The sequence below is a fragment of the Lichenostomus cassidix genome, chromosome 9, assembly GCF_008360975.1.
Source record: "Lichenostomus cassidix isolate B80296 chromosome 9, HeHo_3.0, whole genome shotgun sequence".
Classification (NCBI taxonomy): Eukaryota; Metazoa; Chordata; class Aves; order Passeriformes; family Meliphagidae; genus Lichenostomus; species Lichenostomus cassidix.
The window spans coordinates 11,532,672-11,547,075 of record NC_139490.1 but is presented as its reverse complement, the minus strand read 5'-3'; the positions used below and the strand labels follow the sequence as shown (position 1 = coordinate 11,547,075).

General features: G+C 40.3%; 1 protein-coding gene across 4 annotated transcripts in view; it reads left to right on the top strand.

Moving 5' to 3' along the window:
• The window catches only part of ATP13A4 (ATPase 13A4), a 40,326-nt gene that overhangs the window by 8,277 nt on the left and 17,645 nt on the right, over positions 1-14,404 (top strand). For 2 of the 4 annotated variants that reach the window (XM_085069421.1, XM_085069418.1), the window contains exons 2-12: positions 2,840-3,013; positions 5,484-5,618; positions 7,956-8,026; positions 8,119-8,199; positions 9,050-9,119; positions 9,446-9,580; positions 9,996-10,068; positions 10,714-10,845; positions 11,033-11,203; positions 11,622-11,779; positions 14,108-14,296. In XM_085069421.1, the coding sequence (XP_084925547.1) occupies positions 5,601-5,618; positions 7,956-8,026; positions 8,119-8,199; positions 9,050-9,119; positions 9,446-9,580; positions 9,996-10,068; positions 10,714-10,845; positions 11,033-11,203; positions 11,622-11,779; positions 14,108-14,296 (1,098 nt within the window). In that variant the 5' untranslated portion in view covers positions 2,840-3,013; positions 5,484-5,600. Of the gene's footprint in view, positions 1-914; positions 1,003-2,839; positions 3,014-5,483; positions 5,619-7,955; positions 8,027-8,118; positions 8,200-9,049; positions 9,120-9,445; positions 9,581-9,995; positions 10,069-10,713; positions 10,846-11,032; positions 11,204-11,621; positions 11,780-14,107; positions 14,297-14,404 lie in introns of those variants that run through there. The other 2 variants (XM_085069420.1, XM_085069419.1) reach the window with 2 other exon arrangements.

The window sequence follows — 14,404 nt, the reverse complement described above, 5'->3', positions numbered from 1 at the left end:
CCATGGGAAACTATTTGCTTTGATGAGAGATTTCTTCATGAACATCCAGACGCATCAGTTAACATCTGATGTTTATTCTTTCCCAGCTTACTCCCTGTAGAACTCCTGAACAGCTGTATTCAGAAATGTCACATTCATCGAGACAGGAACCAACAAACCTGAACCAACATCTCTGTTCACATAGCAAATCATGCCCTTGAAGGGTCAGAACAGATCAATTGTATCCCTCTATGTGTCTGTCTCAGGAAAGTCCCTTTTGAGAAGCAGCAAGATCCAGCACACAGCGTAATGGATCTCTTAAAGAGCGTGGCCTTTCTTTTTCCCAGATGAGCTGTTATCCTTGTTTTCTTCCCTTCTGTTTATCAAGATAAGGAATACTGATGCATGCTTGGTTTTGAGGAGTCTCTCAGGATCTATGGATTCAAATCACTTTTTGAGTCCAAACTATTCTGGAAAAAAAGGCCTTAAAACATATGCAGGCATAGGGGGACTCAGATACATATTGGTGCATGGTTTCCTAGGCAGAGAAATACAGAGTCTGTTCTAGCACTGTGGTTATGTTGTTGTATCAGGCTTGAGGAATCATTGAACATTTCAGTGGAGAAGAACACTGCTAACAAAAGATGATCCCAAATGACTGCCAGTCACATGCACAGCACCCACCATCTCCTTTCTTAGTTGTGTTAGCTACAGCCTTGCTGACTTCTCAGACATTGGGTATAAGGCACAAAACCTGAAAATTAAAGGAGTGATTCATGGGCAGAAGCAAGTTCCACATGGCAGCTATCTTGTTCCTCCCCACCCTGATATTTATGCCCATCCCAATCTGAAAATATTATTCCAGTTATTCCAGGTCCAGCCATATACTGGAGGACCAGTATTTGTTCTTTTAACTGTTCTTCCCTTACGCATCTCTGTCTCCTTGGGAGACAAGCTTGCTGACAAGCTGTGAAGTCTGGATCCAAGCATCTGGATCTTGCTAGTAAACAATTGCTGTGAAGAGTAAATTCACATTGTCCTATGTGCTATTCTGTATGCTGGTGCTGGCACTGATTCTTTAACGTTTCTGTTAAGAGTACAGCTAGAGAGGGTTGAATGGAGACCCTTTACCTGTATATAGGAGCATGTGAATATTAACAGGATATGACTGCCCACACCAACTACCTCCTGGCAACCTTGCCTGTCTGCTGTACTAAATGGGCTTCCTTCTATCTGCTGCAGAGTTGCTTTATTCTCCTGCTTTGCTCAGAGATTACAGAAGCCTTTGAAAATGCTATGTGTGCATCTCACAGGTGGTATAACCAGGTCCTGTGCAGTGCAGGCCACTTCCCTGTGTTGTTTACCATACCTTTTCCTTACAGTTGCCAACTTCTTCCCCTTAGAAACCTCTTGGAGATTGCCTAGGATGACAGTCTGTCATTTGGAGAATGCCACAGAGCAAGTGTGCCGAGGCAGCGTGTGGAACCACTGGGCAGGGCCTGCATTTCACATAACAAGCCAAGACAGCAGCACAGAACCAGGAATTATGCATTAGTCATCCTTAGAATTTCAGTGCCTTTTCTTCTCACCTTATAAATGAATCTTGCAATATCTGTGGCTGCAGATATCTGATCCTCGAAGCAGATTGCACAGTTGCTGCAGATATACTCACAAGAAGGGGATTGAGGAACCTTAACCCTTATGTTGGCAAATTCTCCTGGTCACCAGATATAATTGCAGCCATGGAATCTCTCATCTTGGCTCAGGCTGCATCTCTTCCATAAATTCACTGCATATATTTCATTTCATTTCATTTCATTTCATTTCATTTCATTTCATTTCATTTCATTTCAGTTTACCAAGTCCCTGCTAATAGTACTGAGAGGAAATTCGGCCATGGTACCAAGACCTACAGCTCTTGAAATGTAAAGCTGACAGACATCTCTTTGATCTTTTGGGCAAGTCACCTAGCCTCACTGTAACAATTTCCCCAGCTTTAAAAATGGAATAATAACACCTACTCATACAACTAAAATGAGCAGCTTCCTTCCTTTGGCCCTCTGAACATGTAGAGCATTCTGCAAGCGTTCATTACATGTTCTTACTAACAGTTATTATTATTATTATTATTATTATTATTATTATTATTATCATTGGATGTTAGGCCAATGGCACATTGGCAAGCTCCAAAATGCCCGTACTGGAGCTGTCATGACAGATTGGAACAGCTACAAAGACTGTGTCTGTGCCAAGTTGTGCACAGCAGCTCCAGCTGGTGCAGGCAGAGTGACATTCAGCACTAGGCAGAGACATTGGTGAGTCTCTGAAGTGTGGGTGCATTAGTGCAGATCACTGCTAGGGCAAGGCAGCAGCAGTGCTTCTGGTGCTGAACATACCTCAGCTGCTGCAGCAGCTCTGCACTGATCACTCACCATCCTCTGGTGCAGATGTAGTTAAACTCTTCAGCTGTGTCGCCCAAGGACTTTAACAAACCTGACCATCAAATCTGCATTCCTGACTTGGAATAAAGGTTTGAACCTCTAAATTTTGTTATTGTTCCTGCTCATGCACACACAAAACAGAGTCTCATGTCGAGTTTCACAATTATGTAAAAATAGTGGTCAGGGTACAGAAATCTGGATTTTGTGAGGTGGATGAAAAGTTCTGTTGAAGATGCAAGTTTTTGGTAGTCATGTTTAAGACATGTAAAGCAGCCAAATACCAGTTCTATGACTTGTTTTTTCACATTACTATACCTAACAGTACCTATGGGAGAGCAGTGAATGATGGGAAGGTATAGTATTCCAGGCATTTCTTTAGGAGAAATAGTAATGATTTTTCCCTTCTCTTTCCTGTACAGGACATATTTGGCTACAAAACTCAAGGCTGCCGAAAGGCCCTGTGCATTGCTGGATACATCTTGTCCTGTGGGGCTCTGAGGCTGCTGTTTTACTGGAAGCCAGAGTGGCATGTGTGGGTAAACTGCATCCGATGCAGCTTGGAAGAAGCGGATACTGTTCTGCTTAGAACAACAGTAGGTGCCTACTTTAATCTTTAAATTAGTCCCTAGTATGTAGCTATTTGGAAGGGGACTTAACTGTAAGGTATTCAGTTAGCTGGAATCTCTTACAGTGCTGGTTTCCTGCAATAATACCTTACGTGTACCATTGTTGATCTAGAGAGCTTTCAAGTATTCCACAAATTACGTGTATGATGATGATGGGAATGGCAGGTAATAGCTGATCAGACAAGATGAAAGACATTGGGGTGATAAAACCTGTAATATCTGTGGTTTCAAGACTGTGTCTTGTTCTCAGTCCTTCCTCCTCCCTTCTACCATCCCTGTGTTTTCTATATTGTAGCCTTGTGCTGCAGATTCTAAAGCATCTGTTTGTTTGGCAGTATCCAGCAGATCCTTTTTCCCTCACTTGGCTGTTCTGGCAAAGATGTCCCGCTCTTCCAAAATTTATCTAATGGGCCAAATTAAACATTTGTCTAGCACTGTCCCCAGCTGTGTCCAGCAGTGTGTCATGGGGGATCAGTACACGGATGAGGGCAAACTTCCTGTTTTCTTGGCTCTATGTTTCCATTTCCATCAGCCCTTCCCCATGTCCAATAACCTTGCAATCCCCCATGTCCAATAACCTTGCAATCCTACAGCTAATGCTTTCAGAGCTGTTATGTTTTGCCAGTAGTTTCCTAATGCAGGTCTCTATCTGTTGTGGAATGTACTGAAGCACTGCAACATATACAAACCCTGGTTTTATTTCATGGAAGCTACTGCAACACTAAAAGAAGCAAACTGAGACTTTGTTCTGAATCCTAGCTGAGGCTGAATATTCCAGGAGGTGGCAGGGTTGGTTTACTTCCAGAAATTTGATTTGTTCTGCTTCAAAGATTCCTGAACAATGGCATTTTCAATGTTTGCAATTGCAAAATGGATCACTTGCTGCCTCTGTGTTTGAGCTGTCTTCTTAAATGAGCAGAGCAGCATGCAGTTAAAATCTCAGGCTTTGAAAACCACTGATCTGCCTGTTGAATTCTTTATAATGAGACAATCTGCATCCTAATAGTCTGGAGGTATGTTTTTTCTTTTTTTAAATATATCATGTTAGGGTTAATATCCCTTTTTAATCTTCAATTCAGTTTGCATTTTTAATTACCTATTCTTGTGTGTAATTTTAAAAACAAGTGCCATGCCAAGCACTTTTCAAATAAATGAGTTTTTAATGGATCCTTTGTGTAATTAAACGGGAATTGAATCATATTGTAAGTTCTTGTTATCAAGAAGCTTTCTCAAAGTATGCTCTGGGTGCTTGAAAATTTCAGATTTCCTTCATGATTCTTTGTGTTAAAATGACTGTTTTGTTTTGTTTTGCTACATTCTGATTATATCAGTTCTCAAATGTGATGGCTAATGAGGATACAAGTAATCTCATCAGCTTCATCCTTGGAATTATCTTTTGCTTCACATAAAACCTTCATTCTTAAGTCATCATTATCTCTGCAATTGCAATATAAGAGCCTATTAACTCACTTTTGTTATTGAATTTTGATTCACTTTAGTTCAAATAATGAGCACCTGTGTTATTCACTGCTTCCCATCTCTATCTGCATCCCAATGCCTACTCATTCTGAAATCTAAATTAAAGATAAATATCAGAAAATAAATGTTATTCTACTCAAAAGACCAGTTTAAGAAGAAAAGTGGGCGAATAAATAAGTGACATAAACATTATTAAAGTTCTTTTTTTAACACTTAAATTATTCCAAAGGACTCATATTTGGTACAGAAATCTTTTTTACTGTTCCCGTTTCCAATTGAAGTTTCACAACTACAAAACTGCTTACACACAGAATGTAAGTCAGTCTCATGGCTGGCTTTAATGCATGTAGTTCCATGTTTGGGACTGAAACTTAGCATACCTACTACAGTAGTTTCTCTAATCTCTGAGACTGTACTACCAATACTTGTTAACAGGCAGTTCAGTTTACTTTATAAAAAACAGGTCATGAACTCAGTTTGCGGTAAAAGCTTATCTAAGGTGCCATAAGGAAGGTACAGTGCTGACACACTTCTTCCAACGAAGTATTAGCTCAGGAGTGGCTGTGTAGAGGTACTGGCACTAAACATCCATTTTGCAGCACAGTGCTGTGTTCCTTTTGATCTTCCCTTTACAGTATGGTCACTGCATCTCAGATTGTCCTGTGCTGTTTGCCTGTCCTAGATCTTGACCTGGGTGTTCACATTCCATCCTTATCAGACAAACACCAGATCTGTGGTCACTGAAGTATTTGCAGTACTCACATTTTGACAGGACGGTGGTTTTGTTCCTATTCTAATGATTTTTCTACCAGTCACAAGTGTTGGGAGGCTTCTGTTGATTAATCCTTAAAAAAAGTCAGGCTCTAGAAAGGCTAATGTGATCATTCACTCCAGGGTGAAAGTGAGTTGGGTCTAGTTTTGGGGCGAATTGTGACACTTGTCTTCTATAACCATTTAGGATGATTTTCGGATTTATTCTCGTAAGACTGTGACATGGATCTCTGTGTCATCATTTATCAAAAGTAGATCAGATTATCCAGACACTGAGGAAGACTCAATCTTCAGCAAAGCCATAATGAAGCCAAGTTTGCAAGTAAGTAAAGTATTCCCTGCAGCATCTGGGAGATTATGGCAAGTCTCAGCCATGCTTCATGGAGTGAAAGTGAGTTGTGAAACATATCCAGCTAAGAATCTTGCAGCTTGAGGAATACAGTGAGCTGTGGAAAGAAGAGAACTGTACTCAACTGTAGTCACCTCTGTAAAAATCCTCTCTTATTCTGAGGAGGGTTATGAAAAGAGAATTCTCACTATTTCTGAGAGAAAACCTTTGTTATAAGTAGGAGAGTTTCAGGAGACTGGGATTGGCAGTGAAGAATCACAGTTCCAAATTAAAAAATCATTCTGGCATGGGACTCAGGGGATTTAGGGGTGACTGTGGGTCTGAAAGGAGACTGTGCAGGACTGAAGGCAGCTGCCACAGTAACATGGAAACAGGGATGAATGCAGCTGATGGGGAATAGAACAGAAAAATGCCTGAGCTGCATCAATGTTTCCAGAAATGTTTTATCAAAACATTTTGCTTCCTTGCCTTTCCTTGCCTTTCCTTGCCTTTCCTTGCCTTTCCTTGCCTTTCCTTGCCTTTCCTTGCCTTTCCTTGCCTTTCCTTGCCTTTCCTTGCCTTTCCTTGCCTTTCCTTGCCTTTCCTTGCCTTTTTGCTTCAAAGTACATTTGCTGGAGTCAGTTTAACAGGAGTCACTGTTCACTGTTCTTGCAAAAATGTATCCTGGTCTCTGCCAGTTCCATAGATTTGACATCCCAGTGATGCACTGGGGAGAAGGTAGACGATTGATCCAAGCAGATCTCAATGTCCCTCATGAGCTGAGTAAATGTAATTATTCCGTGTCTAGAACAAGTACCAGACAGTTCAGTTATGTGTCTTGCTTAGCATTACATATTATGTTTGTGTGAGAAATAGGAATGAAAAATGATACATGTGCTAATATCTGGCTCTTCATTGTAGATACTAGGGCACTGCACTGAGGAATCCATAAAAGAGCTATTTTCTCTTTCAAGAAATAAATTTCGAACTTACTAGCATTTCCATTTATATCAACAAGAATTTTTAGTAAATATTTTCATTATAAACCTAAATTTAGTTGAGCAAAGCTGTTGCTATTACTGCTGTGGACATATATTAATGTACATAGGAACATTTAGTGCCAACTAGTTTAATCAACTGGCACAGTATGAAGAAAGCGGAGACTGGTCTGTGACATTCTTCAGAGGATCAAATTAGTAACATAAAAAAAGCCAAATAGAGCCTCAAATTATAGGCCCTTTGAACACCACTTTCATACAAATCAAAACATCTAGATAGAAAAGACCAGACTTCAAAGCAGTAAAGAGAAAACAGTTTAATCCTTCCCTAGCAAACCAAAATCCCCTACTTCTAAGTAAATTATAAAGCATTTCTGCCATTTAAGCTACCTGTGTCCAGAGTTGTGTATAGTGTTCAAGAGCTGTCCAAGGACCTCTTCTGACAGAGAGCTGAGTCCCTCACTTGCAACTCCAGTTTTTAGCATTGCAGCTACTGCAGCTCCTATTGCATGAAATCCTAACTCCATACCTCTTGTTAAGTTAATGACTGTGGTTATAGCTCCGTTTTGAGTCAGTGGATGAGATGAGTCTAGATTTCATTGGTCTATAATAATGCTTATTGCACTGGGCCGGGAGAGTTCCCTGGAGCTGATTTCTTTATCACTGATGTGTACAGGTGTATAGCCCTGCCTTCTGCCAGCTGATAGGAAGTGCCATTATCTGTAATAGGCTTTGTTATTGTTGCACAGGACAGGACAAACTCCTCTTGCAAGTTATAAATGACAGCGTGTATTCCTAATGGATAACTGCTCTGCAAGGGCTTAGCATTAGCAGTGACTCAGTATCCTGGGATGGCCTTTCTTGTCTGTTGGCACATCTGTTTAGCTGAAGGACTCAGCACTATGCCTGGAAATGGCCCAAAGCCCCCTGCTTTCCCCAAAGCCAGACAGAAGACAAGGGAGCTGTTGGTTGAAGACAGGATTTTGCAGCTGCCTTTGTACTCACAGTCGCATCAGTGATCCCTTACCTTCATTCTGTGAAATCAGGGTGAAGACTGTTCATTTCTTCGGAAAGAACACTGCTTTATACTTGCTTGACATAAAAGTCTGTAAAGCTTATGGAACTTGCACTGAGGTGAGGACCCTAATCTATAATTCAACTAGGGAGTCAGTGTATGCAATCCTGTCTTCTCTCCCCCCTTGGCCTCCCCCATATAATTTGCTTTATCTGTATTTGACCCCAGCGAGGATGCCTAGCTGAGCTCTGTAAGCAGGTCTGGGAGTAATTTTGTTTGCTGTGTTGCCTGTATTGTTGTCCATTTTTCGTTTTGCAGGTGAAAACTATCCAAGTACAAAAAATCCGCTATGTCTGGAATATCTATGCAAAACAGTTCCAGAAAGTTGGGTGAGTTCACTGTGCTGGTTCCACAAGTTTTTGAGGAATTCGAGCTTCTTTGTGAATAATGTCCTGAGGAAAACACTCCCTTTCTGTTTTAGAGTCCTAGAAGACCACCACACTTGCTCAGCTATACATGACAAATTTGGTTCTGGTCTCACCTGCAATGAACAGAATGTCAGGTACACATTTTAAAACATGAGTACTCAACCTATGGATTTCAAAGAGATGTTATTTTACTGCTGTTGGTGCACTTCCCAGGAGTTTCTTGTTTATTTATTAATATGCACATAATTTTAGATTAAATGGCCATGCATGAAAATATTGAATGAAAAGGGCAGGAGAATGTTTTGTATTCCTTCTCAAAGTTTTTGAAATGTCTCAGTATTCATCACTGTTACTGTTCTCAATCAGGAAATAACTATGTCCTGTAACAAACTTTAAGCAGTTCTTATTTGGAGTAAGTCTCTGTGAAAGAGTGCATAAAAGTTATGTGTTCGCTTCTTCACTGGGGCTCCAAATCGACTAGTTCTGGTCATTGAATTTATTCTCATAAACCACTGTATCATAAGGCAAGTTACAGAATATGTATTCATAAAACTGCTAAATAGAGAAATGATCTTCAGTTGACTGAATATTGAAAATCCAGCTCCTGACCCTAGCTCATGTCAAATCTTAAGGGTTCCAATCACCCTTAATTTTTTGCAAAATTATTTGGTTTTGGATCACTTAGTTTTAGATGCAGAATTCCTTTGTTTATGGTGTTTCAAAGCAATTTTTCCGTGATGGAAACATTTGCCTAAAAGGTTGTGTTACACCTCTTGTCTGTGTAAGTAAATAGCACTGGTACAGTCAACTTTTCTGACATAAGCATGTAAGGGCATTTAATTTTTTATCTTTTCCTTGAAGAAAGATACTCCCAGCCTTTAAACTGGGATTAATCCAAACTCTCAGGACTCTCTGAAAGCTGCAGTTTCTTGAGTAAAATTGTCACTATGTTACCTGTAAATGATGTATCTTTATCCCATACAGGAGAGTTATATGTGGACCAAACACGATTGATGTTCCAGTGATCCCTATTTGGAAACTACTCATCAAAGAGGTTAAGAATTTCTGTTGCTTCTATTCTAAGCTGCTTGGGGAGGCCAAGTGTGCATATAATTGATTCTATATCTGATTTAACTTCCCTCTACTCATTCTTCAAGCACACCTCTCTTTCAAATCCTGTTTAAAGCTGTTCCATGAAATCATCATAATCATCCCATCTGATTAAACTAACGTCATTGCTAAGAAAATTAGCAAGGGGGTCAGGGGTCGCAACACTTAATATCTCTCATTGCAGCCCTTTTCTAACAGCTTGGACTGTCTAGGTATATTGGGGCCATTGGAATGTGGCCAGCTCTTTACTGTTGCTGTCTCTCCAAACAGGTCCTAAATCCATTTTACGTGTTCCAGCTGTTCAGTGTGTGTCTGTGGTTTGCTGAAGATTACATGGAGTATGCCATTGCCATCATAATCATGTCTCTCCTCTCAGTATTTTTGACTGTATATGATCTTAGACAGGTGAGACACCTCACCTTTTTCCACAAGGAGAATTTACTTCTAATGTCTGGGAAAGCCCAGGATGTTACAACACACACACAGTGCTATGAGACTTACTCAGAGGTTTAGTGTTGTGACATTGTGTAGTGCAGGTGCAATGGCCTGGGCTCCTAGTCATCATAATCTGTGTGGTACATTACCCACATCCTCCCTTCCCCATTCCAGTGCTTTGCTTTGTAACATTTTGTTACACCTTCTCCATAATTAGGGTGGGGAGTTTCTTTCTCTGAGTGGTTGTGTAGTTCCTGGTAGAGCCAGACCCCAGTTTCTGAAGGCTCTCATAACCACAAGTAAGAAAAGGAAATAATTGTTAGTGGACAAATTGCATCATGCAAGTAAGATGTAACACTTTTGTGTGTTCTTCTTTAATTTATAGCAATCCATTAAACTGCACAGACTGGTTGAGGCTCATAACAACATCATGGTCACTGTCTGCAGAAATAAGGAAGGTGACTCCTGTATGCTTCTTTTTCAAATGTGTTTTGTTTCCATAACAATTTATTTCAAACCCAAGCATGTATAGTACCAAATTTATTCTAAAGTAGTTTTCCTCTTCTGTTTCTCAGCTCAGTTAACTTACATCTGCACACAAAGTTAATTTGAGTTAGAAATATGTTGTGGCACATCAGACATATTAACAACTGACTTCAGCCTAAGTAGAAAATTGTTAGGGAAACTAAGTAAATTTTCTTAAAGCAGTGCGGACATAACCAACAACATAGCTAATTAATGGCTGTGAGTCCACCTAATTACTCCATGCAAAGGCTTTTCATTGTCAAGGTATTTAGAGCACAATCCAAAGAGAGGAAGTTAAAGTAAGAAATGTAGATCCAAGGTTCTTCAGTTAGATCAGTGCATTGGAGCAGTAACCATTGGTTGGGCTCCTGGGGAGATAAGAAGGAATTCTACAGTTGGAACTGATGCCTAGGCTTTTCTAAATATTGGAGGTTGTATATTTAGGTCCTACTGTGGTCCTTTGTTATCAGCCATTACAAAGAATTAATGATCTATTCAGCAAGTAGTTCCTTGTATTTTTTTCCCCTTGCTACAGAGAAATAGATGAAGCAAAAGTTTGCATTACATGTAATTTACAGGTTTCCAAGAGCTGGAATCACACCATCTGGTTCCTGGAGATATGCTGGTTTTGAAAGAGGGCAAAACCCTTTTGCCTTGTGATGCCATCCTGGTCAGCGGGCAGTGCACTGTAAATGAAAGCATGCTGACAGGTACAGCTCATCCTTCCTTTAGAAAAGAAAATTTCTAAATTTTACTTGTAAAGTAAAATTTCTGTAAACTGGTTTCTCTAGCAAATATCTTTAACTTGCTGCCTAGATGTCTAGGTACTTATTTGAAAGTCTGCAGGCTGTTATTAAGTGTACTGCAGTTTTCCTCATCTGAGCTAATCTTCTCTAGGAGAAAGTATTCCAGTAACAAAGACCCACTTACCTCAAGCTGATAACCTCAAGCCCTGGAGAGTGTACTGTGCAGAGGATTACAAAAAACATGTCCTCTTCTGTGGAACAGAGGTCATCCAGACCAAGGCAGATGACAGAGGAGTAGTGAAAGCTGTGGTGCTGCGGACTGGTCAGTCAACACTTCAGTTCACTTTTCCTTCCATGATTTTTCTCACTGTATCCAATCACATCACGTTAAAGGCACTAATCTGTATTCACAACAGTCAGATGGAGAATCATTACCCCGGGGTGGCTAAGTTACTATGCATTGTTTCTGTTTGCTTTCCATAACTTCTACAAAAACTGCCAGCATATGATTACAAAGAAGAATTTTTCTTTGCTTCTGAGACGTCGAAAAAATCCTACCCCTAAGACAATAATAACTCTTTTCTGTATTTTGCAGATAAGGTCACTTACACCAAAATGAAACATCTGGGCCTTCTTTCATAAATTGCAGAGATTATGAATAATTTTGAAGCTCCCCCATTCCTTGCAGAGAATTTTTTGAAACATTTTTCCCTTGGAATGCTTTCAATTTGTCTTTCCAGGTTTCAACACAGCCAAGGGGGATCTGGTGAGGTCCATTCTCTACCCTAAACCCATGAACTTCAAGCTGTACAGAGATGCCCTTCGGTTCCTGATGTTCCTCATAGCATTTGCAGCCATTGGAATGATCTACGCAGTGTGTGTATTTGCACTTAATGGGGTGAGTTACTAAATCCAGGAGATTTGCAACTGGAGTGACTTCCTAAACATTCATATATAAAAAAATAGTCCTTGTCACTCTCCTTTTTACCTTAGTACATGAGTCCATTTTACAATGCAATTGAATTGGTAACAGTACATGAACTCTTATACATTTAATTCAAGATGCCAAACCTACTTCTGCCCTGTAATAATTTCTTCTGAGATCTTGGAAAATCCTGTGCAGCCCTGCATGTGTTATCTGCAGCTCAGTACCCTGTAAGAACCTTTGACAGGGTTTTTGTGGCACGTTTTTGTACATTCCTAGAAAAAGTACAAGTGAGTCAGGAGTTAAATGGGAGAGAGGCTGATGTGTTATTGTGAAAGGCAGCTTTCCAAAAGTTTCAGTTAGATCAAAGACCCATCTATCCCTGTCTGCTGTCTCCGAAAGTAGCTGGTGTTAAATGCTGATGTTAAATAGGAAGTAGGGCAAGTATAGAGCAATTCTTACCTGGTATAGTCTTCTAACTTCTTGAAGAGAAAGGTTTAAGAGTTCAGTAAGCTGTCTTTTGTGTTTGGATCCTTTAGCTGTAACAGTCACTGCAAATCTCCTAGAGTGTGGTTTAAGGTATTTCTGAATTCATCTGAGTCTTGGACCGGACAGCACTGGTGGCAATGACTCCCATACTTTCATTAGCTACTGGGCAAAATGTTTTTAGAATTGCTGTTTGAATCACTGAAGGCACTGTAGGTTTTGTTTTAGAAAAGTAGCAAGTATCTGCTTTCTATTCGCTGCTTCCTGTACTAGTTTTGTCTTAGAGATCATTGGCCACCCCTTTGGCCACCTTTCTCCCATGTTACAGAGCCCTGAGCAGTACAAGTATAAACAGAGATCATTGAAAATTACTGATATTACAAAGAACTCCCTTCTGTCTTTTTCTCTTGTATCTTTGTATAGTCATCTGGGCAGGGTGGGGTGGTGGAAGGGAGATAACCAGTAAACAGTAGTTCTGCAAGTTTTAAAGCCTAATTGGTTTACAGCTTCTTCGGGAGCTTTCAAGAAACCATTTAATGGTGTGATAATTATGAGCCAATATAAAGTCCAAGTCCTGAGTTGCAAGGTTGATCCTGTAATTCAGCTTTTGTGTAATTTTTTTCCTGGGGAATAATCTACAATGAGTTGGCTCAGAAGATTATTTCCCCTCAGGATATCAAAGAAAGTTTGTTTAAGAACACATTCTTGTGTCTGCTTTGCAGCTTTTCTCCTTTTTTTTTTTAACTTCCCCATTGTAATATGTAAAATACATGCTGATTTTATCTCAACTGCTGAAACTATCTTGTCAATCTTTTAAAATTGAATCACAAGCTGTACTAAATGCTTTCTCTTCTGTGAGTGTTTATGTAAAGGTGGGTGGTAAGTACTTCATTCTAACATAAAATAGATACAAAATATTATCAAACTGGTGTGTTCTGTGGTCCGAGACATTATCAGTGAAGGGAGAACCAGAACATGATGGAAATTCAGCACATCAAATGCAACATGATTTACAGTCAAAGTCCCAAGCTCAGAAGTAGTAATAGTAGATCTCTGTGACAGTTTGCAAGTCTTTCTGAACTGCACATTTGCTTTAGTTTGCGGTGTCTCAGTTCTGGGACCCCAATTTGAAACACATTTGGTTCTTTAGCACTGATATCAACTGCCCAGAATAACGGTGCCCACACTCAGCATCCTGGCAGTCGGTTTTACACTGACCTCTAAGCTCCCAAATTATAGATTGCTTTTAGAAATATAACTGTTACTTGCATGTCTCTCCCTGCAGGTAAAAGCAATTTTCTTTCACAATGCCTAGAACATAGGGTCAGAAGAAATCATTAGCTCATACATCCTGCCCTCCTTTTCAGCACCATCCCATATGTCTCACCTGTCACCTTAACATGGAATTCAGAGCTGTGCCTGTAGGCATTTGGATGAATGCCCATATAAGTAGCAGATTCCTGTGTGCTGTGTCATGGGAAAATGGGTTTGACTGAGGGTGCAATAATCTAGCTGGCATGTTTGAACACATGTGTTTTGCAGGAGGCTGGGAACTCTACCTGGCAGGTTTGTTTGCGTAGAGAATGAATGAAGGCCTGGAGGGTTCTCTTTAGCAGTGATGAGGCTTCAAAGCCTCTGGTTAAATCAAGCCAATTAATTTCTTATGGAGATGAATACATGATGGACCATGGGCAGAAAACAGAATAGCCTGGAGCACCTGCAGTGGAGAGGAGGAGGGATGAGGAGGTCTATACTCAGTGCTAGCAGCACTCCTTGCCATTCTCTTCCTGATAACTGTCTTTGTTATTATGTCAGGAGGAGACAGGAGAAGTGGTGAAGAAGGCTTTGGATGTTATCACTATTGCTGTCCCACCAGCTCTGCCAGCTGCCTTGACAACAGGAATAATTTACACCCAGCAGAGGCTGAAGAAAAAGGGCATCTTTTGCATCAGTCCACAGAGGATCAACATGTGTGGACAGCTGAATCTTTTCTGCTTTGACAAAGTAATGGCTGTGTGGTGATTATGCCCTCATTGGTGATGGGAGCTGAGCTGGGGATGGGAGAATGGGGTTTGACAGAGCATTTCCATTGTATTTTAGAAATACACTGAC